Below are 23866 nucleotides of genomic sequence, written 5' to 3'. Positions count from 1 at the left end.
TTACATTAGCGGTATTTTTGGATATTAAAGGGGCTTTTGATAATATAGATCATTCCTACCTTATTGAAAGTCTACACTCTTTAGGCTTTCCAGGACATGTTCTGTTCTGGCTGTACAATTTCCTGAACAAGCGCTCTATGTTTTTGAAAATTAAATCTAGTTTATTTGGTCCTAAAATTTCTACAAAAGGTACTCCTCAAGGTTGCGTTTTATCACCTCTCATATTCATACTTAGTTTAGTATGTTTCATAAAGAAAATTCCAAATTCTGTTAAACATTTATTCTTTGCTGACGATCTTGTTCTCTATGTAAACTGTAATGATATTAAAAGTGGTGAATCGGTTATGAATAGTTGTTTGCGTAATATTTACGATTTACTTACAAATTCCCTAAAACTTGAGGTCAATATTTCCAAAAGTTCTGCAATTTTATTTTCCCAAAATGGATTGCATTACCCTAAAGTTTTATACAATTATGATATTATTCCTGCTCAATCTTTCGTAAAATATGTTGGCCTTTCTCTAGATTTTGATCTTTCGTGGAAAATTCATATTGATGTTATTTGTAAAAGAGCTGAATTAGGTTTGAATATATTAAAATCGCTAACTGGAATAAAATGGGGAGCTGATCCCAAAGTTTTAAAAACGATTTACATTGCAACAATCCGAAGCCATTTCGATTATGGCTGTATGTTCTTTTCGGACGCAAATTTTTCTATTCTTAAGAAATTAGATATTGTGCAAAATAGAGCATTACGAATAATTACTGGTGCTATGATGTCGTCTCCAATTAATTCCTTGGAAGTTGAGGCTGGTATTGTTCCTCTATTCATACGAAGAAGTTTTATATTAGATAATTATTGCCTTAAGCTTATTAGCCGTGATAATCAAGTAACTTGCAGGTATTTGAAGTATGCAAATATTCCAAATTATAATTTAATTCCGCTTCCTAATTCTTCATCCATATCCAGTGCCTTAACGTACTTGAATTTTGAATTTCAGGATGTGGTATTTTGGTCTACTCTATTGCCTTGCTTCGAATATAACTTTCATGACATGTTGAGAGATGTGGCTGTTGATCTAATCAAGTTTAAATCTAAAAATGATTTTCTGGAGTTCTTTGAAGATAGGACTGATTTTGTTAAAGTGTATACAGATGGCTCTAAAACTAAAGATAGAACTAGTTTTGCATTTTTTGATTCGTCCATGAACATAGGATCAGTTTATAAATGTAGTAATTTTTTCTCTGTTTTTTCGGCTGAAGTACTAGGTATTATATATGCTTTAGAGCACATTCGAGTAAATTACTCTGCAGGGGACAAAATTCTAATTCTATCTGATTCAATGAGCGCCTTGCAAGCTCTTAAAAATAAATGTATTAGTGCATCTGTAAATTATTTAATTTATAAGTTAAGAAGTTGTTTGAGTTCTTTGTATTTCGGAAATATATTTATTGAATTTTGCTGGGTGCCAGGTCACTCTGGTATTGTGGGTAATGAATTTGTTGATAAATTAGCCAAATCTACTAAAGATATAAATATTTCCGATTTTAAAGTTCCGTACTCAGATTTAGTTTATTCAATTAAACAAAATATGATGAAACGTTGGTCTAATTACTTGTCTAAGTCCAGAGAAACGAAAGGTAAATGGTTAGCTGAAATAGTCCCAGTACCTAGTACTAAATCTTGGTTTGATAATTTTAGATTCTTCCCGGGAAGAGCTTTTATATCGATTATTTGTAGATTACGTATAGGCCACGGCCATTTTCCTGCGCATCTTTTTAGATTAAAGTTAAGTAAATCAGCTGCATGTACTTATTGTAACTCTGGCATGTGTGATCTAGATCATATTTTTTTTAATTGTCCTGAATTCAATCAACAGAGATTATTGTTTAATGCATTATGTAAAGACACAGGCTTAAAATCTATACCTAATTCCATTCAAGGTATTTTAAAGCTTCCACAACTATTCTCAATAGTGTATAATTTTGTACTTCACACTATAGAACGACTATGAATGTATAATTCATGAATGTATCATAGGTCTCCTGCTTATGTGCAAGTTTAATTATTTTTTATAACGACTCATGTTCTTTTTTTGTTTGTTGAAAGAAAACTTGTAATTTTTTATTTTTTTTTTATAGTAAGTTCTTGCAATTCATTTTGTCATTAATTTGTTGTTTTTAATGATTTGTAATTGTTTCTTGGTTTGGTTTGTTTCTTTTATTTGTGTTTTTATTGTAAGTTCTAGTTCATGTACTATTTTTTTGTAAAATTAGTTTAAGCTGATGGCCGTGTTGCCAATGCTTTCAATAAATTAAAAAAAAATTGGAATTGTTGGACGTTGTCAACTTGTCACTTGCTTGTCACCTGTGCAGCTTCTATAAGGTTTGAAATTATCCTCAAATTTAATTTAATTTTGTTATACAATAATTTTGTTAAAAAAGAAAACCACAATATGTCGAAAAAGAAAGGAAACAAAAAAAATCAAGATTTAGATGACGATTTCGATGAAAAGCCTTCAGTCGTGAATGAAAAGACAGAACTAACCTCTAAAAATAAAGGAAAAGGCAAGAAGAAGAATAAAACTGGAGATTGTAGCGATAGCGACGAAGAGAACATAAAGAAAGTTCCAGTTTCAGACGAAGAGGACGTCCCGAAACCGGCTGCCAAAAAGTCACAAAAGAAAGGTTGGTGAAGTTAGAAAATTCGTATGTGGCACACCATATGACAACAAAATCGTAAACAACAAAATTTTGTCGGGTGTTTCTTCTTGGACGGATCTCCACAAACGCAAAAAAAAACTTAAGTTTTTATTTACGTGTATTGTATTTTGAGCCAGTTGTCTTGAAATTGGTTGACATTAAATAATTTTACAATATGTCAGCTCTTTATCTGATTGAATGATGAATTTGTAATATCTAAATTGTGTAACGTATAATATGGCTGTTATATCTGAAGACTGTCTGTTTTAGGAAAGAGTAAAAAAAAGGGTGCTGATAGGTCAGATGATGAAGAGGATGATAACAAATCCATTATCAACAATACAACAAATGTTTCATCAAAGCCAGCTAAACTTGCAAAAAAGAAAAAAGGTAATTACAACCAACAGATAAATAAATAAAGCTATTAAATGATGATACTTGGAATAACAAAAATAAAATAAAATTATGATAAGTCTTGGTCATAAGGATGACATCTGATGTATTATCCATTTGACCCCAGGTGAGCTGAGTGGTTGTTTACCCATCTATGCCACCCATAGTATTTGATACATTTACTATTAAATGTATTAAACAACACAACAGTAAACCCTGCCACAACTATTGTTACAATAAAAGATAATATAAAATACATATTGTTGTATATTAAAATAATACTTAAATTTAAAATTTTAACTATTCTCAAGTGAATTAATATTCATAGCTTATTCTTTTGGACCTTTTTGGACTTTTTTAAACATTATTATTTTATTAAAACTGAGTATGGTTATAATTATCTAACCTGGGTTAATAGTGTTACATTGAGTAAGTATAGAGCCAAATTCAATTTTTTTTATTAGTTGAAGTGTTTGATAACATTGTATATTTACCAGGCTATTAAGTCTAGTGAGTGAAATGAAAGACTTGAATGCATACTTAGTATGCCTTCTAAAAAGGCAATCATCAGAAATCATGCCTTAACCCAAATTTTTTTTTTGACGTAAGTGAGTGCTAGCTCCCGGCCCTTCTTCACATATTTATAAATGAATAAGATGATAAAATTAAATTAACCTCCTAGATTACAATAAAGGGATGTTACAACAATATTACTCCTTATCAGTCCTTTTTATATTTATGTTCTTTTATGTTCACTCTGTTGGCTTTTATGTCCACAGGGAAAGGTAAGAAAGATGATGATTGGTCTTCGGAAGGCAGTGATGTAGATCTCAAAATGGCTTCAGATGAAGATGTTGCAAAGCCTGTTGGTAAGAAGAAAAGTAAGTGAAATTGCACATTTTTACTTGTTGATAATGAATGATAATGAATTGAATACTAGTTAGGGCCAAATTTTTTTTGTCTGTTACTTTCTGTGATATTCTGCTCTAACAACAAAATAATGCAAAATCTGCCCTGAAACTAGAGAAATTTTATATTCTTTTAGAACCTCTGAAAATCTACTTAGGTTTTATTAACAGTCCCACATTATCTACAGGCAATGAAAATTAAAGCTTGTAGGTAATTCAGTTGATAGGTAACTCAAGTTATATTAAACCTAAATTTACAAAAAAAATCTTTAATACTTTTGTGATTGACAGCTAAAAATAAAAAGAAAATTATAGAAGCTCAATCATCTGATGAGGATGATGACCATGATGACACAAAATCAGTTGTCAGCAATGTCTCAAGTAATGCTCCCAAGAAAGCCAATAAACATACTAAAGGTGAATATTACAACAAGCTTAATTAATGATAATTATATTATATCCTCTTCTTTTTCTCCTTTCTTTTCTATTTTATTTTTTCTTTCTTATTATATCATAGTATTGTATTATATATGTAAATTAATGATTAAACTATATTGTCACACATTTAATTCAGCCAAGGGTAAAAAGGATGACTTACCTGATGAAGACAGTGACAAAGAATTGAAAATTGAAGCTTCAGAAGATGATGAATTAGTCATACCTTTAGTAAAAAGTAAAGGTGAGTAAATAATTCATTAACACCTCTTTTCTATCTAAGTCTATTTTGCAATAAATAATGCAGTCATGCATTCTATTGTCTCATGATGGGTGACAAAATTATTTTTGTTGTCAGTGTAATGACTACTCTTTAAATAATTTAATTAGTTAAGCTTAAAAACGTGAATAAGGTGGAATGCGAGCTCGTTGATCCATCTCAGCAGTTAACAAAATTATAGATTTTTAATACATATTATCTAAGTTTAAAAAAAAATGTCAGCCCTATTGTTGCAACTGCTGTTCTGTTCATTAATTGGCATCAAGCCAACCTACAGAGTGGACTTTATACTTAAGAAAATTAATAAAACAATTTTAGGAAAACATAAAAAGAAGAATAATATGGATGATATTGAGGCAGAGTTAAAGAAATTTGAAATAAAAGATCCAGAGCATGAAGAGAAATCGCTAAAGGGCAAAGTAAGTTTTTTAAATTGTACATCTATCACAATTAACAATTTCTTGATATAAAAATGTTATTCTATTAATAATATTATATAATTTTGCATTAAATATTGTGTACATTTAATTGAAGATATTCATTAGAGAATAAAATTATCATTACTGTAATGTTAATGTGTACTGTTATCAATATTGTAATGATGGAATATCTCATGAAACTACAATCATAATATGTGATCGTGCATTCTCACAGTTTCGATTCTATTCTTGTCTTATATCTGCTTGTTTATATGTAAATGTATGTATGTAACATAATGTAAATAAGTAAATGCTTAAACATATATTGTAATAAATATTCATAAATAATGTGACATGTTCTCTCTTCATTAGGATAAAAAGAAAAAGCGACAAGAAGATGAATCCATTGTTGAAGAAAAAGATGACGATAAGGTAAAATAAACATGATCATTTCTGTGTTGAATAAAGATACAAATAAAAGTAAATGTGACATATAAATTTCACAAGGGTACTGATAATGAGTAACCCCTCATTATATAATATGAAGTTGTCCTGGCCTAAAGGATAAGACATCTAACATACTTGGTATGAGCGACTATGCCGGTGTTCAAACCTAACAAGTGGGTACCAATTTTTCCAATGAGATCTATAATTAAGGAATGATGTGGCCATTAGGCTATTATTGATGGCCATAATTTATCAAAGAATCTAGCTGTATTAATTATAATTTGCGTACTTATAGGTTAATGTGCGTATTGTAAAACTGCACGGCTAGGCTTTTTCACCTGCCTAACTTATAAAAAAATATATTGGATAATGGCATTGTTTTTGAACACAAACTATGCCTAAACATATTTTCATGCATCCTTTACTCATGTCAGGTGACAGAATTGCCTTCAAAAGAAAAAGAAGATTCTGTAGAAAAGAAATTGAGCCACAAAGAAAAGAAGAAACTGAAGAAACAGCAGGAGTATGAGAAACAGATGGAATTGATGACAAAAAAAGGTGGTCAGGGGCACAGTGAACTTGATGCAAACTTCACGGTCAGTCAGGCACAGAAAACAGCTGGTATGTATTAATGTACTTAGCAGTATTTGCATATTGACCTTCCCCTACTAGTCCTCTACTTCTCATCTCTAAACAAACCGTACGAATTCTGGGGGGCATTTGAAGATAAGAACTTATTGAAATCTTAGTCTTGAGTGGCCATAATCAAAGATGTTCATTCAGTCTTATCCTCATTTTTACTATGAAATGGGGACCTACTTCCATTTTGTTTCGGGTACTTTCGGTTTCGTTCCATTTGCTGTCTTTTTTTTTTTTTTTCCTACCTATGCTGATAGCCTTGAGAGGCTATTTCAGCTTCACCCTAACGTGTGTAGGTGAGCTCACGGGGCTCAAACCGGAGAGTTGCTAACACTGACCCTAGCAAGAGCAGTGCTTCGCAGAATCTACCACCGGATCGGAAACGCGACCCACAGAGAAGATCCGGCGAGAAACTCAGTGGGCTCGGTGTCATTAGTATTTACAGTACGAACCGATCTTTGACAATGGCTTAGTATTGTAAAATTGTTGCTTCTAGTTCAAGTTATTATTATTGTATTAATAAAAATTGACCATTTGTGTGTTGTGTGTGAAAAAAACAAAGATTTTGTGTTTCTGTGAAATGTACATGCAACATTTTATTTTTAATACAATTACAAGATATACATAATTTTATTCGAATTAGGAACCATGACAAAGTAAAATTCGGTTGTCGTTGTGTGACATAGTATAAGGTGAATATTTTTCAACAGGTCAAATGGCAGCCCTAGAAAACGCAGTAGACATAAAAGTCGAAAACTTCTCGATCAGTGCGAAAGGAAAAGATTTATTCTTGAACGCGAATCTCTTGATTGCCAACGGACGTCGATATGGTTTGGTCGGGCCTAATGGACACGGAAAAACAACTTTATTGAGGCATTTAGCACAACGCGCCTTCCCGCTCCCGCCCCATATAGACATACTGTTGTGCGAGCAAGAGGTGACGGCCAGTGATATGTCAGCTGTAGATACGCTCCTCGAATCTGATGTTAAGAGAACCGGTGAGATATTTTTTTTTATGTCATTGAAACTACTCCTGCGCCAACTTCCTTGGTGCTATAGCAAAAAATAAATAATCTTAATAATGTTTCGACTCATTCTGATGAACAATGCACAAACGCATAGTAGACTGATAAGACTTTTTGGCGGGAACGCGAGGAGTGAAGTTGTGTGATTTGTTTTATTTTGTCTATTTAGTGTTTCTTCGGGTTTAAATGTGTAATAATGGTAGTTTATTAACCGTTTAATATCTGCAAAAGTGCACAAATGTGGGAAAATGAAACAAAGCCGCTGGACGTAACTTCTCGGGATCCTCCAAAAAGTCAACTGAAAAAATCTTAGTAAATGACCACCATTTTACTGAGATTAGATTTCATCTCATATCATCTCATTTAATTTCATCCCAGTTGATTAATGTCTTAAATTAATAATTTTCATTTCATTTCACTCCATAATATCATTTTTCATAAAATTAAGAATATACATTAAAATAAGACATGACTTAAAGGTCTCAGTTACAGGTCATAAAATCTCTTAAAAAAAAAGTAGACTGATAAGACAGACAGCAACTAAAATTTTTATAGTCTCAAAGGTTTTACTATCAAAGTAAAACTTAAACAATGTATTTATTTGTGTGTTTTTAGAATTACTAAAGGAATGCAAAGAGCTTGAAGCTGAAACAGAGAAAGGCAACCTCAGCAAACAGGATAGACTTAATGAGGTAAGCGAAATAAATAAAAATGTCTCATTCGAATTCGTTGAAGTTTGTGGTCACAAAATATTTTTACCGTGTCTATATATCATCATCATCATCATCATCTCTCCTCATCCACTTCTTGCCGGCCACCTTTCGGAGGTCATCGTACCACCTATCCAGGGGGCGTCCCAAGTTACGTTTTCCGTCTAAATATCACAGTAGAGGAAATATTCGGTTATTTTCAGACATCTTTATTTCCAGAATTTAAATGGTCGACTTTGTGTTAAATGGTTAATTAATTATTGAGGGTAGCGCAAGGTTAACGACCTCGCACGAGTTCTACAGCGCCGGAACGTCCGCAAACTGCCAAGCGATTCTGAGTTTATTGACTATTGACTCATAAGTTTTGTCACGTATTCTTTTTTTTTTATTGCTTAGATGGGTGGACGATCTCACAGCCCACCTGGCGTTAAGTGGTTACTGGAGCCCATGGACATCTACAACGTAAATGCTCCACCCACCTTGAGATATAAGTTCTAAGATCGCAGTATAGTTACAACGGCTGCCCCGCGCTTCAAACCAAAACGCATTACTGCTTCACGGCCGAAATAGGCAGGGTGGTGGTACCTACCCGAGCGGACTCACAAGAGGTCCTACCACCAGTATTTATTGCGGATTCACGAAATATCGAATTACAATGAGAAGCGTTATGCTTGTTTTTTTTTTATTGCCCTTGTGGGCAGACGAGCATACGGCCCATCTGATGGTGAGTGGTTACTTTCGCCCATGGACTAAAGCAATGCCAGGGGCAGAGCCAAGCCGCTGCCTAGCTAATTTAGCGAGTTAATATTATTTTCTGTTGACATGAGAGTAGTTATCTTCTTTTTAGACTTTAAGAATGGACTGCTTACAAACATAATGCTTAATTTCAGGTTTACGCAGAACTGAAAGCGATAGGAGCGGACGCGGCTGAGCCTCGAGCGCGCCGTATCCTCGCGGGTCTGGGCTTCAGCCGTGAGATGCAGGATCGACCCACCAAGAACTTCTCCGGTGGATGGAGAATGAGAGTTTCGCTCGCTAGGTAACATCTTATTTATTAATTTTTTATTTTTTTCTTATTTCTTTTATCGGAGTCCGACATAACCCGGTTCGTTACCCCCCGGACCGGGTATCCGTAAATGGATTCCCCAGCGTTAAAAAAAAAGGTAACATCTTATTTACACAGTGCTTTTATAAATGAGTAGCTGAGGATATTATTATTGTAGGTCTCCTTTGGAGGCGCTCGGGCAGCTGTTAGCAAATCCCACCCCTCCTGGCTGAGCCTTTGCTCGCCCACCTGTCCCGGTGAAACTGGAAAGGCCTCCGGGCAACCAGTAATCCTTCAATCCTAAAAAAAAATTTATTATTAGAGAAAAATATTTGTCTAGGTATACGATTATCATCGCCAATGGGCACTGGCAGAATCGATAGGGTTGCCAGCGTATGTAGCTTTTGACTCGTAACTAATTAAGTTGTGCAATTTAGGGAGGGCTATTCTGAGTATTTGTTTAATATATAGATCATAGACGTGACTGTATTCACAGAGAAAGTCTAGTTTTGGAAATTTTATTGCGTATTTTTTTTTTTATTGCTAATATATGTAGACGAGCTCACAGCCCACCTGGTGTTAAGTGATTACTGGAGCCCATAGACATCCACAACGTAAATGCGCCACCCACCTTGAGATATAAGTTCTAAGGTCTCAGTATAGTTACTCAATGATTATGTTTACAGAGCCCTGTACATAGAACCGACTCTGCTGTTACTAGACGAGCCTACGAACCATTTAGATCTGAACGCCGTGATCTGGTTAGACAAGTAAGTAGCGGTTTAATTATTTTAAAATATTATTACGCTCTGGGGCTCCGGTAAATAATAAATTACACCGAACAACAAATTAAAACTGAACTTGATTATGACGTCACTTAAGGTACAATTTAATATTCACTTATTTCCGCTTCGCTTTAGGTGATTCGTTCGTTGTTTCGCTTCGAATTGAAGTTATCACTAAAACGCTTTAGACGCGACATGTCAACAATATTATATTTTATATTATAAATACATATTACAATATAAAAGGGAATATATGCGTGTACGTATGTTCACTTAAAAGCTGAGAACCGTTATCCCAATTGATATAGCATACGGCCCACCTGATGGTGAGTGGTTACCGTCGCCCATGGACTTGAGCAATGCCAGGGGCAGAGCTAAGCCGCTGCCTAAAACTTTGTTTGAAACTTTGTTTATATGTACACACACATATGTATATGTCGCCGATGTAGATTTTTTTTAAGAGAAGCGAAGCGCACCATGCATCATCTAATACAGGGTGGCCCATAAGTCCTTTGAAAAGTAAAATTTGAATAAAACGAACAGGGCGCGCGTGAGCGGTGCAGGGGAAGCGGGGGGAGTAACTTCGGTTTCTGGGAATTTAGTCGCGATGGAGCGTTTTACCGGAGCGGACCGTGCGTTTTGTGTGCGCGAGTTTTATAAAAACGACAATTCGGCAACCGTTGCGCGGAGTAAATTTCGAGAACACAAAGGTTTACACAACTTTGACGACACTCCAACTCTTCAAACGATTAAGAACTGGGTTGCTAAGTTCGAGGAGACCGGTTCGACGTTAGATAAACCGCGGTTGGGTCGCCCAAGGACGTCACGTACGGAACAAAACATAGACACAGTGACACAGTCTATTCGCGAAAATCCGACACAGTCAACTCGTAAGCGATATGTGGCTATGATCGAAGAGTTTTTCATACCAGAATTGCAAAACTTTTCAGGCTTTAATGCCAGGACGTGGTTTCAACAGGATGGGGCCACTTCTCACACCTCTAACACTGCTATGCCCGTTATCCGTCAACTTTTTCCTGGCAAAGTTATCTCTAAGAGAGGAGACATTTCCTGGCCTCCACGTAGTCCAGATCTGACCCCGATGGATTTTTTTTTGTGGGGCTACCTTAAGGCTAAAGTATACGACACAAACCCGCGGTCAATTGAGGCCCTAAAAGAAAACATCCGCAGAGAAATGACAAGCATTTCAGCAGTGACGTGCCGCGCAGTCATCGACAATTTTAGACGTCGTTTGCAAGAGTGCCGTGATCGCAACGGATTACATTTAGGAGATGTTATTTTCAAAAAATAATTCCCGTTTTTTAAGCTTTTTATGTAAATAAAAATTTAATTCATAATGTAATTAGTTTTATTTTAATAATTTTTTTTCATATCAAAGGACTTATGGGCCACCCTGTATAATAATAATAATAATAATAAATCCTCGATACTGCACGCATTGTGAGGAGGTTTCTCACTCTGGAGTCTTAACCACTGGTGGCTTGTGTCGTAGACACCGCCATCAGCGGCAATCTATTTTTATATAGTGTTTTTTAAAAATTGTATTTTTAATATCTTTTTTAAAAAATATTATGTAATTAATAAGATTTTAAATAAATATAAATAAATAATAATAATTAATAGTTAATAGTTAGCCAAAATTAAGTGCATATGTGCAATTTGTGTAGGTATGTTTATTCTTAGGCTAATAAATAATGGCAATGTCGTTTGGTTAAGATTTTTGTGTTACTAATTTACATTCAGGAGGTGTATTTGATAGTATAAATTATTATTTTTATATCTGAATATAGTTTAAAACAATTTCAGTTACCTGCAAGGATGGAAGAAGACGTTACTAGTGGTATCTCACGATCAATCTTTCTTGGATAACGTTTGCAACGAAATCATACATTTAGATCAACAGAAATTGTTTTATTACAAAGGCAATTATTCGATGTTCAAGAAAATGTACGCACAGAAACGAAAGGAGATGATCAAGGAATATGAGAAACAAGAGAAGAGGATAAAGGAACTGAAGGCCCACGGACAGTCCAAGAAGCAAGCCGTGAGTATAGGCCATATACTATAGGGGCTCGAGTCCAGAGTGGCTGGGCGCGCTCCTCCGCTGATAGATACGAGACATTCGTAAAAGCGAATTTCGAATGAAATAAATTAATTACTTAACAACAAAAAAACCATGCAAGCAGTACTTTCTTTCTTGTCATTGTGATATTTGCTACGCTTCGAATACGTTATAATTTTTAGTGATCGCAAATCACTAAGGTGCTATTTAACGACGTTTTGTATATTGCGTTGTGTGCATCACGCAAATATTACTTTGTACAAGTTTATTATTATTCTCATGTTGAGACATGAGATCGGAGTCTCAATTGTATTAACAGCTTTCACACGCTTCAAATCGGAATGCACGACTGTTTCACGATTGAATTAGGACAGTGGTAACTTCCCGTGCGGGCATACTAAACGCTACTGTTAATAGTACAGTTAATTTTTATTTTTTATAACGGATTTTCCGACCTGGTAACTAAGACCTTTAAGTCATGTCTTATTTTAATTTATATTCTTATTTCTATGAAAAATGATGAAATGAAATGAAAATGATTAATTTGAGACATTAATCAACTGGGATGAAATCAAATGAAATGAGATGATATGGGATGAAATATAATCTCAGTAAAATGGTGGTCATTTACTGAGACTTTTTCATTGGACTTTTTGGAGGATCCCGAGAAGTGACGTCCAGCGGCTTTGTTTCATTTTCCCACAAGATATTAAACAGTTTAATAAACCACCGTTATTACACATTTAAATCTGAAGAAACACTAAATAGACGAAATAAAACAAATCACACAACTTCACTCCTCGCGTTCCCGCCAAAAAGTCTTCTTCAAACGAGGCCCGTGGAGAGTATTAAACGGTAGGCAGCGGCCTGGCTCTGCCCCTGGCATTTCTAAAGTCCATGGGCGACGGTAACCACTCACCATCAGGTGGGTCGTATGCTCGTCTTCCTACAAGGGCAATAAAAAAATATATATTGTACAGTTAATGAAATGACATAAACATGGAACAGGAAAAGAAGCAGAAGGATGCGTTGACGCGGAAACAGGAGAAGAACCGCAGCAAGGCGCAGCGCGAGGACGAGGACGGCGCCGCGCCCGTCGCCCTGCTGCAGCGGCCTAAGGAGTACATCGTCAAGTTCAGCTTCCCCGACCTGTCGCCGCTGCAGCCGCCCATCCTGGGACTGCACGGTAACGCGCCGCCGCAGACACACAAGCCCACCTCGAGACATGAGGTCCAAGTCTCAGTTATTGTATGACGCCTGCGCAGCCAAAGGGTTTTTTTTATTGCTTAGATTGCTGGAGCCCATAGAAACCTACAACGTAAATGCGCCACCCATCTTGAGATATAAATTCTAAGGTCTCAAGTATAGTTACAACAGCTGCCCTACCCTTCAAACCGAAACGCATTACTGCTTCACGGCAGAAATAGACAGCGTGATGGTTACCTACCCGCGCAGACTCACAAGAGGTCCTACCACCAGTAATTACGCAAATTATAATTTTGCGGGTTTCATTTTTATTATACGATTTTATTCCTTTACCGTGAAAATCAATCATGAACATTTGTTGAGTACGTATTTCATTAGAAAAATTGGTACCCGCCTGAGATTCGAACACCGGTGCATCGCTCAACACGAATGCACCAGACCTCTTATCCTTTAGACCACGACGACTTTATACTGAATGACCGAGTCAAGCTCCAGGTCATCATGGAGATACACATTCCTTAGCACAGTAATAACACCACGTTTTGTCCAGGGTCGATAAACCTGTAATAATTATTATTTTGTTACACAGACGTGGATTTCAACTTCCCCGGTCAGAAGCCTCTCTTCAAGGGCGTGAACTTCGGTATCGATCTTAATTCTCGTATCGCGATCGTGGGCCCCAACGGAGTCGGGAAATCGACGTTCCTGAAGCTACTCGTCGGCGAATTGACTCCTATACGCGGCGAACTGTTTAAGAACCACAGATTGGTTTGTATAATTAAAACATTATAATTTAAGTACGCAAAAATTTAACTCGTATCAAAAACTACATATATACAGGGTGTGTGAAATAACTAATACAGTTATTATAAAGTAACTGAAATTATTTGAAAGTAGAGTTGTTAGAATCCAACATTGATTGTTAAAAATATGTTCAATGTAGGTATGTAAACTTATAGACATTGAATATTTGTTTTAATTATTGTTGAAGTATATTTTAACTGCGATATTTCAATTAATGCCCTTTGTACCTCGGCATAGTTTCATCCTTGATATGTTTGGACATATCATTCGTAATGAAAGCTCATTGGAACGTCTAGTGGTTTAAGTAAGAGTAGACGGTCAACGCTCTCGCGGCCGATCATCCACAAGGCGGGCAGACTTGATTAAGTCATCTATGAAGTGTTTCCATACTGAACTACACGTACCGCCACAAATAGAGAGAGATGGAGAAGTCTCTCAAAAGCCGCGACCATTAAGACCATAGAGAAGAGTAACCACGATCACTCCGCCAGGAGTGTACGACTGAGAAGAAGAAATAGTTTCATCGCTCGAAACTATTTTTTGTTTATTGCTAACATGGTTGGAGGAGCTCACAGCCCACCTGGTGTTAAGTGGTCACTGGAGCCAATAGACATCTACAACGTAAATGCGCCACCCACCTTGAGATATAAGTGCACGGGACAGTAGTGGACTGGGTAATGGTGTGATTGCAGAGGATAGGCAGATTCGACCAGCACTCTGGCGAGCACCTGACGGCGGAGGAGACGCCGGCGGAGTACCTGCAGCGCTTGTTCGGTCTGCAGTACGAGAAGGCGAGGAAGGCGCTCGGCACGTTCGGGCTGGCGAGCCACGCGCACATCATCAAGATGAAAGACCTCAGCGGCGGACAGAAGGCCCGCGTGGCGCTCGCCGAAATGACCCTCATGGGGCCCGACGTTATCATTCTGGTTCGTTGTCATTTACTCCGCTTTAATCTAAGATAAATTAATAAATCATCGTATATGATATCATAATCATAAATTAATTAAAAAAACATTACACACACTATAATGTATTTGACACACACACACACACACACACACACGCACGCATGCATATCTACTATTTGTTTATTGTCAAAGTTTTCTTATTGCTTATAGTCTGTGGTCAAATTGAGAATAGATTGAATATGGGAACTTTTTGGCGGAAACGCGAGGAGTGAAGTTGTGTGATTTGTTTTATTTTGTCTATTTAGTGTTTCTTCAGGTTTAAATGTGTAATAATGGTGGTTTCTTAACTGTTTAATATCTGTGAAAGTGCACAAATGTGGGAAAATTAAACAAAGCCGCTGGACGTAATTTCTCGGGATCCTCCACTGAAAAAATCTCAGTAAATGACCACCATTTTACTAAGGCTATATTTCATCCCATATCATCTCATCTCAGTTAATATCATCCCAGTTGATTAATGTCTCAAATTAATCATCTTCATTTCATTTCATTTCATTTCATTTTACTCCATATTATCATTTTCATAAAAATAAGAATATAAATTAAAATAAGACACGACTTAAAGGTCTTAGTTACCAGGTCATAAAATTCCTTAAAAAAGATTGATTATTGTTTGTCTTTAATGATATATATCTAAAGTGTAGTCTTGGCGAAATCTGTGATTATAGAAGTATTTTATTTTATTTTTAAGATTATATTTATATTTGACAATAGAATCATATTAGTGTACAAACTTATAATTTTAATTAATTATAATCGACTATCAGGACCACTAGTTTACTATAATAATTAACTTTACAAACTTGTTACTAAAACGATCTTCGAATAATCGAATCATCATTCATCCTGTTTATAAAAACAGGATGAACCCACAAATAACTTGGACATCGAGAGTATAGACGCGTTGGCCGAAGCGATCAACGACTACAAGGGGGGCGTGGTCATAGTGTCCCACGACGAACGACTTATCAGAGAGACGGATTGCGCGCTCTACGTCATCGAAGATCAGACCATCAACGAGGTATGACGTAATTGATTGTCAATTAAATCATTTTGATTAATTATTTTATGAAGTACAAGCGGCCCGCTCCGGCTCCGCTCGGGTCTTCAACAAAAATTGCAACGATATATTTTGACGTTGATTTATTTTTTTTAAATAAAAGAACACTTCTTGCGGCATAATTATAATAGTTAGATATATGCTGTCGCGACACTTTTTGTAAATAATAATGTGTTCTACAAAGTCGTAGTACATTATTGTATTCTTTCGTTAATTCAAAGTCGTAGTAATAGTTTTCGCAGGGCACGCGATGTAAATAATATTTTAGGTATTTTTTTTTACATCTTGAGTTACGGAGTTTTAGTAAGGGTCCCTATTTTTTTCCAAAAAAAAAATGCATTATGCTTATGTCACTTTTTTTAAATCGGTTCAGTAGTTTCGGAGCCTATTCAATACAAACAAACAAACAAATCTTTCCTCTTTATAATATTAGTATAGATATATACGCAGAATCTGTGAATGAGGATATGAAAAAAAAAATTAGTCGTAAGCTCATTTCGCGAAATTTGCATTAACTTGTCTCTTATGTTTTTCTTGTAACCTTAACAAATTTTGTTACCATATGTAACACAACAGCAACAAGATGAAACTTATTATTTAGATGTATAGAGATTGAACTGCTTTGTGGTCGATAAACAAAATGCTCTGACCCAGACATGTGAGCTAGTTTGAAATGGTCACAGAGTCCCTCAGCAGTCCTTCTGAAACATGCTTTGAGGCGCAAAGTCCGAGTCGAATAATCACTGCTTTAATCTTGAGACTGCTAACAAAGATATACCTTTTACAACAGTTTCAGATCACAAAGATTAATTTTGAATCTTTTTCACAGGTCGACGGTGACTTCGACGATTACCGTAAGGAGCTCCTCGAGAGCCTCGGGGAAACGGTCAACTCACCATCCATCATCGCTAACCAAGCAGTCCAACAATGATATTGTTAAAAGAATGGTCTTCCTCACACTCAAAGTCATTCAATGATGAAAGATGCTTAAGAATAATGTTTTAAAATGTATTAATTGCTCGATTGTGTAAATAAATTATATTACTGCTTCTAAAAATTGATTGCGGCATGTATACCGTGAGCGGGGCGCATATTGCACGCCCGTGCGTGTCCGACGTGTCCGGCGAACGACAGCACAGGACGGTCTGTCATTATGCGCTCGGGATTCACGGTCTACGAACATACCGACTTATATTTAGCTAATTATCGTAAGCAATAATAGTGTATGCATATGAAAAGTGCCTATCCCGTCAAAGGGACGTTTTGTCTGTGGTTTTGTAATGAATTAAATTAAATTTTGGTTTCAAGAAATCTAAAGCGTTATGAAGTCGCGTCGTAAGTTTAAATATTTGAGCGTTTTGATTCACGAAGCGTGTTGGATCGCATTAAAACGATGAACTATGCATAACTTCAAATTGATTATATTTTATCTATGTATTTAAAGAAGATAATCTGTTAAAGTGAGCTATTTAAAAAAAAAAGTCCGTTCTCTGACAAGCTAGACGCCCGCTGTATCAAGTGTAGCGTTGTACGGCAATAACTAGCCATCGAATTTTACTACAATTACGTACGACACTTTCACGATATACTTCCCCGATGAAGATAATGTTATTTGGTGAAAATTAAACGCGCAGAATTTATTACATAATGTAGTTACATCATATTATATCCATCGCGAAAGTGCCTCAATCGATAAATAAAAGACCTAAACTTTTGTATAAAATAAACTTAAAACAAACAAAAGGAATAAGTCCGACGGGGACACGTGAAAGGAAAAACAAAATTGTTATTTTTATTTAATTCCGAGCATTTTCATGTTTAGCTACATTTTAAACCTTCTCTGGACTTCCACAAATAATTCAAGACCAAAATTAGCCAAATCGGTCCAGCCGTTCTCGAGTTTTAGCGAGACTAACAAACAGCAATTCATTTTTATATGTATAGATTAGGACAATCGTTACTGTAATGATTGGCGGTTTTATATTATATGCACTTCAGTAATACTCAACTTTGGATGGCCAATCAACTCGTCTGCTTGTCAGCTCATATCGCAGCAAGGAAATTAATGGCAACGAGTCTTAAATATTGTTATGAGAGCGTTACGAAATCAGAATGTATAGGTAGTCGTCACAGTTTTTATTTTAACAAAACATACTTTTATTTATACATTGAAATAAATTTTGTTACAAAATTAATTTTGTTTTATTTAATTGATGTTAACGACATTGGAGATTAATTGATAGGTAAGAAGTATAGTTCCGATTTAACGCAAAATTAGTTAATCGAAAAATAATCACGAGGTTTTATTATTTAAATAAAATTTTACACTACAATCCATCACAATACAAACAGTTCCACCAAGTCTTTTTATAAAAAGCTAGCTCCACACACAATCGAAAGAGACAGACGAAAACTGAGACCTACAAAGGATGTGACATAGGATCAGTTACTGTAAGAATGCCTCACGAATGTCTAATTGCGAGAAAAATGGATAAGATTTTTTTTAGCATATTCGTACCGATTTTTATATAAATTTGGGGTTTTCATTAATACTATAGAAGAATAGAAGTAGAAGTAGAATTATTTTGTCCGTGCAGTTTGGGTCATATCCAATCCAATACATACGCATTTACTTATTTTAGACAATTTCAGGTAAGTACATACGGTAAAGGTGTTGACTAATAAAACCGAGCTGCGAATTAGTTTCAAACAATTTTCTATTTCGAATACTTCATCGAGAGAAAATTACGAACGACTTTATTATTTCATCTTCCGTTTCCCGTTTACAAAGCGTAAGCATAAAATAAAAGGTAATCAAGTGCACTCGAAGTTTTTCCTCAATTTGTTCTCAGCCTTTCGCCCCCTCCATTACAAAGTTCTCAGCTTCATTAGAGGATTTAAAACGCAAATTTCCTTTCAGATTGTAACTTTTTCCACTTCTTGAAAGAAAGCTTCTTTTGAAAGAAAATTAGTATCCTTCCCTTTGAGGGGCGAGAGAACGTGTTTTAAAACATTCTGTTGGATATTCAAGTCGATTTGGTGGAATAATTACGTTTCTGGGGTTCATTATTGAAGTAAAACTCTGAGAACGTGCAGTTAAACTTAGGTACTCACGTAAGACAAAAAAGAAAACTTTCATAGAATTTAATTTAGACACACACTGCTCAGCCTACTTACTCATGGACATTGCAGTGCTAGGACTGCAGATTTTATTATAATTAGGATGAGATTGTTGTTACCATAATTATGTCTTGCACACTGCAATATTATTTACATTTAAATTAGTAAATTTTGACTTAAAAAAACTAAAATAATGCGCTACCAGAGATACTTCTCTTGTCGCGCAATATCGCTCGGGAAAGTACTTCTTCAGGGTATTTATTCCCTAAGTATATGACATGTCTATCTTCAAACTACATAGATCAGTCTTCGGCGGTGTAGTGCTTATGTCCGGTAATTAGAAACTTTTTTTTTCTGTTTAATTCAAAGTCGGTTAAAACGGTTGTTTTATTTAGAAAACCTTTATGATACAAGAATTTTATTTATCCACATACTACAAATAATAAAATCGAACGGACGTAATGACAAATGTTCCACAAGTTTTCTAAAATCCAAATTCAGAATTTAAGAAAAATATAATTTTAACGAATATAAATATTTTGAATAAACTGCGGTTGATGCATTCTATAGGTTGTGTCGTTTATAGTAAATTATATGATAAATATATGAAAAATAAATGTGTATGATAATTTGATTCAACCTTATATTTGGTTTTAAAAACTGCGTGTTGAAAAAACTATAGTTTTGATTAATTTTGACGACATTAACAAATATTGTCGAATTTGAATTGTCTTATACATAATTATCGTAATGTTTAACAGCTGTTTTAATTTTCATACCATAATTACCATATTTTAAAATACGCCTGCGCATTCTATCATAATAATATAATGCCCAAATTATGAAGAAATTGGAGGAAATTAAATTGTCTTAATCTAATAGAACACATATTATTTCGTTAGATACTATTAAATTCCATATCCGCTAAGTGTTATGAATTATCCCCTAATATGTTAACAATGCGAGGCTTGCTCTCACCCCGGGAGGGTATTAATGTCTCGAGTACAGCCCGCCCCTTGTTCAATATCAAAGCCCTCACAACCTTGTTGAAACGGCAACTCGTAAACCAAAAGGAGGATAACTTGTGAATGAACACTTTTCTCTTTGATAAGGTTGCAAAACTCACCAATGGAATAATTCGGTACAATGTGTGCACAATAGAAGCGATTACATTCACCCTAGCGACTTGATTTTATTTGTGCAGTTATTGCGAAGCCAGAGAGATATTTAAATTTCATTAGGTTTGTTTTACACTTAATTTGTGAGGGGAGTGTTATATTGTTAGGGTGGCGCCCGTTATTGCTTGCCGAGTTGTTTCAAATTGCCCTCTGTATTTCAACGATTTGAATCTGACTAGATACATGAATCAGATAGTCACCCTTCTACAGTCATATCTCTCTGTAATGATCAATTTTAAACCAGAGATTAGTGCGTTAACAACTGTGTAGAAGTTTCAAATGTCGTCGATGTTATCTTGATCAATGAGCTAAAAGTATTAGTGGTGCGTTACCGTTATTTGAAAATCGCAAATTATCTATTCCTTATTCTATTACTAACGTTTCTTTAGAGGAAATCTATACATATAAATAAAATTAGAGTGTCTGTTTGTAATATTGAAATAACCGCTTTTTACTACATGCATATGAATATATATACGGTACATACACCAAAATAACATTTTTTACAATTTTTGTCTGTCTGTCTGTCTGTTTGTTTCGGCTAATCTCTGGAACGGCTGGACCGATTTTGATGAGATTTTCACTAATAGGTAGCTGATGATATAAGGAGTAACGTAGGCTTTTTAGACTAGCTTCGCCCCGCGGCGTCACCCGCAGTTATTGTCGTACCGCGCACAACATGGCGGGACTCGCCTATCAATAATAAAATTTAATGTTACCGAAGCGAAGCGAGGGCGGGTCGCTAGTATTTTCATAAATTTTAGGCTAATTGAACTATAACTCTCGCCATTAAATAATCTAATTTTCATTCAAATACTCGAAGATAAATGATACTATATGTACATATAGCTCTAAGTGGGCACATTTTGCAGACGCAGACTCCATTAGTGTTGTTCGCCGGACTGTCACAATCATTTTTCTTTCTCGCCGCTGCTAATTCTCGACCGCGCTTCGCTGGGCAATGACGTCAATATACAAATCTTGATACTTTAAAAATATGTTATATATGCTGGTAAGTATGATCGCCCAATCTGGTAGATATTATTTATCTACTGGTATTATGACTTGATTTTTGTATTTCGGAGTTGTCTATTCTACGTAACTTGTGATTTGTTGTACACTAAAAATACAACAGTAACAATTAATTAAAAGTTGGTTATTATTCCGGGCGATCTTAAACGATTATCAATGTTAATAGAAAATAAAAACTATTATATGGCGCCTTCTATGAAACGTCAATCTAAAGTCTTTTGCATTGGTAAAACGGGTGTCCTACCCTTCAAATTGTTGCAAATGATTGTTTCATAGCAGCAATAAACACGATGGTAAAATCCACCCATGCACAACGTGCCCTTACAACTAAAGAGAGAAATGAAGAACAGGTAGCTAGGTAACTAGATGTAGTTTAGGTATCTGTGTTTAATTTTAACTAATTCTACGGCATCGGAGTCGATTGAAACATTCAAATTAGAATGCAACTGGCGAAAAACTAAGAAAATAATGCCACTATCGTATGTACCTTATACAATTTATATGAAACTAGCTGACTCGGCAGACTTCGTAGTACCTCAATCGATAAATTATAAAAGACCTAAACTTTTGTATAAAATAAACTTAAAACAAAGAAAAGAAATCCGTCCGACGGGGGAAACATCATGGAAAAACAAAATTTTCATATTTATCTACCTTTTAAACCTTCTCTGGACTTTCACAAATAATTCAAGACCAAAATTAGCCAAATCGGTCCAGCCGTTGTCGAGTTTTAGCGAGACTAACGAACAGCAATTCATTTTTATATATAAAGATAAAGTATCAAGACCTTTTCATTCTCTGTCGGAGTTCGGAGGTTGATATCGACTTTTATTACTCGATAGGGGTTGGTCATTAGCAGGATAAAGCGGCTGCCACCTGATAAAGTGCGTTTTGTTGCTCACTTATTCCTTCATTTTGTGAAAAACCCGATGTGTTGTTACGCTTTTTATTTCATGTTTTAGGGTTGAGCTAGCTAGAGAATTATACAATCGCGATGCGTGAACGAACATTTGTAATTTTTAATACTTAATCAAGGAGCATTCTGTGTAAATTAAATATTTTTCCACTTATTCTGAAGGCCGCGAGCTGTGTTAGTTATTCAAGTCTTCGAAGGCCTATCTGTCCACACTACATGCCACTGTTATACATAAACGTTGTGTTATGGTAAAAGATAAGACACCCGGTGCATTCGTATCAAACAATGAAACCTGCACCAGTTTTAGAATCCAGCAGGTACCAATTTACTAATAATGATAAAGGAATATTGTTGTTTAATAAAAATCAAACCCGCAAAATTATAATTTGCGTAATAACTGGCGGTAGGGCGTCTTATGAGTTTGGACGGGGAGGTACCACCACCCTGCCTATTACTGCCTTGAAGCAGTAATGCATATAGATTGAAGGGCTAGTAGAACAACATCCGTTGCACTATAAAGTAAGATTTAGAGCTCTTGTCTCAAGGTGGGTGGCGGCATCGTTGTTAGTGTGTATGGGCTCCGGTAACCACTTAACATCAGATGGGACGTGAGCTCGTCCACACATCTACGCAATAAAATATCTATTTTCTTCTCTAATCTTCCCTCTCTCTTCTCTAATCTTCTTCTTAAGTACAATGACTCTAAAAACACGTTCAAATAGTTATACACCGCATTGATAAACAAGACTATAAGTCTAACAGTGTTTAAGGTCAATCATAAAAAAAGATACCCACAACGGTTCTGTTACATCTTAAGCAGGGAAAATCACGAAGCTGGAAGACAACAGTATACTTAAAACTTTGGTAGATGGAATGACAGGCGGTTTTCGGAGTTTAAAGAAACAAAAGCAGCTTTTGCAAGCTTTCATAGACATGAGATCGAAGTTTCAATTGCGACACATGAGCTGTCTGACTGCTTTACGGCAGAAATAGGGAGCACGATAGTGCGGACCTGTGCATACCTTCGGAGCCATCCATAAACTACGTCACACGAGTTTTGGGACTTTTTAAGCCCTGTTCCCGTCCTTGTCACAGGTTGTCGTCACATTTTTAGAACGCCCTCTGATGTGACGTCACACATTTTTAAATTTTTTGCATTTAAGTATTTCAAAATAATCAAACGTAAAAAGTTATTTTAATTTTTTTTATAAATATAGATAGATTTAAAGTTTATTATTCACATATGAATTTCGCTTCTTAGCACTTTAAATCTTAACAGGGGGGTAATTTTTTTGTTAATTCCCCCTATCAATCGTCACAAAATATTACATTCTGGTGATACCCTGATGATCCTGTTACCAAAAGCATGCCAGTCTGCCAGCCAGCTACAAGGAGTGTGATTCCGTAATTTTAGAGAAGTTTTAAGCATACTTTCATAAGTAGGTATAGAATAATGCATAAAACAACAACTAGGTACAATTAAGTTTCAATGATTTCAAATTGCTTAATGCATTATTTAATAAATGTATTCGTAATAGCGATTAACACTCTCTTACTCAAGCGACTCATATAATTGATGAACGGTATGACATCTGACTCGTAACCATTGAATTACGAGTAGATATGATGCTGGTTACAACACATATCCTAACGCTTAATTTTTATCTACCTACTTAATAAAAACTCTAACCGTATGAGGCGTCCTAATAA

The 23866-nt window shown here is 35.5% G+C and overlaps 2 protein-coding genes across 2 annotated transcripts in view; one reads left to right on the top strand and one right to left on the bottom strand.

The window, feature by feature from the left end:
• LOC119629658 (uncharacterized) overlaps positions 1-23866 on the bottom strand; it is a 378532-nt gene that overhangs the window by 182039 nt on the left and 172627 nt on the right. The window lies entirely within an intron of this gene.
• On the top strand, positions 1917-18105 carry LOC101746856 (ATP-binding cassette sub-family F member 1). Its single transcript, XM_004928528.5, has 18 exons — positions 1917-2688; positions 2974-3093; positions 3876-3977; positions 4296-4421; positions 4579-4683; positions 5038-5138; positions 5511-5570; positions 6020-6206; positions 6935-7222; positions 7865-7941; positions 8850-8998; positions 9691-9774; positions 11617-11854; positions 12881-13058; positions 13668-13846; positions 14575-14808; positions 15713-15871; positions 16740-18105. Exons 1-18 carry the CDS (start codon positions 2457-2459, stop codon positions 16839-16841), a joined length of 2721 nt encoding a protein of 906 aa, XP_004928585.1. The 5' UTR covers positions 1917-2456; the 3' UTR covers positions 16842-18105.

This window comes from Bombyx mori, chromosome 15 (assembly GCF_030269925.1).
Source record: "Bombyx mori chromosome 15, ASM3026992v2".
NCBI classification, from domain to species: Eukaryota; Metazoa; Arthropoda; class Insecta; order Lepidoptera; family Bombycidae; genus Bombyx; species Bombyx mori.
Note: the sequence above shows the minus strand (reverse complement) of the source record. Positions and strands in the feature narration are given on the sequence as shown.

Excerpts from the sequence above, each read along its gene's own strand:
- LOC101746856 (XM_004928528.5), top strand. The coding sequence starts at position 2,457 with ATGTCGAAAAAGAAAGGAAACAAAAAAAATCAAGATTTAGATGACGAT. Across the intron at positions 2,689-2,973 it reads CAAAAAGTCACAAAAGAAAG|GAAAGAGTAAAAAAAAGGGT; the intron begins GTTGGTGAAGTT and ends TGTCTGTTTTAG. Across the intron at positions 5,139-5,510 it reads AGAAATCGCTAAAGGGCAAA|GATAAAAAGAAAAAGCGACA; the intron begins GTAAGTTTTTTA and ends TCTCTTCATTAG.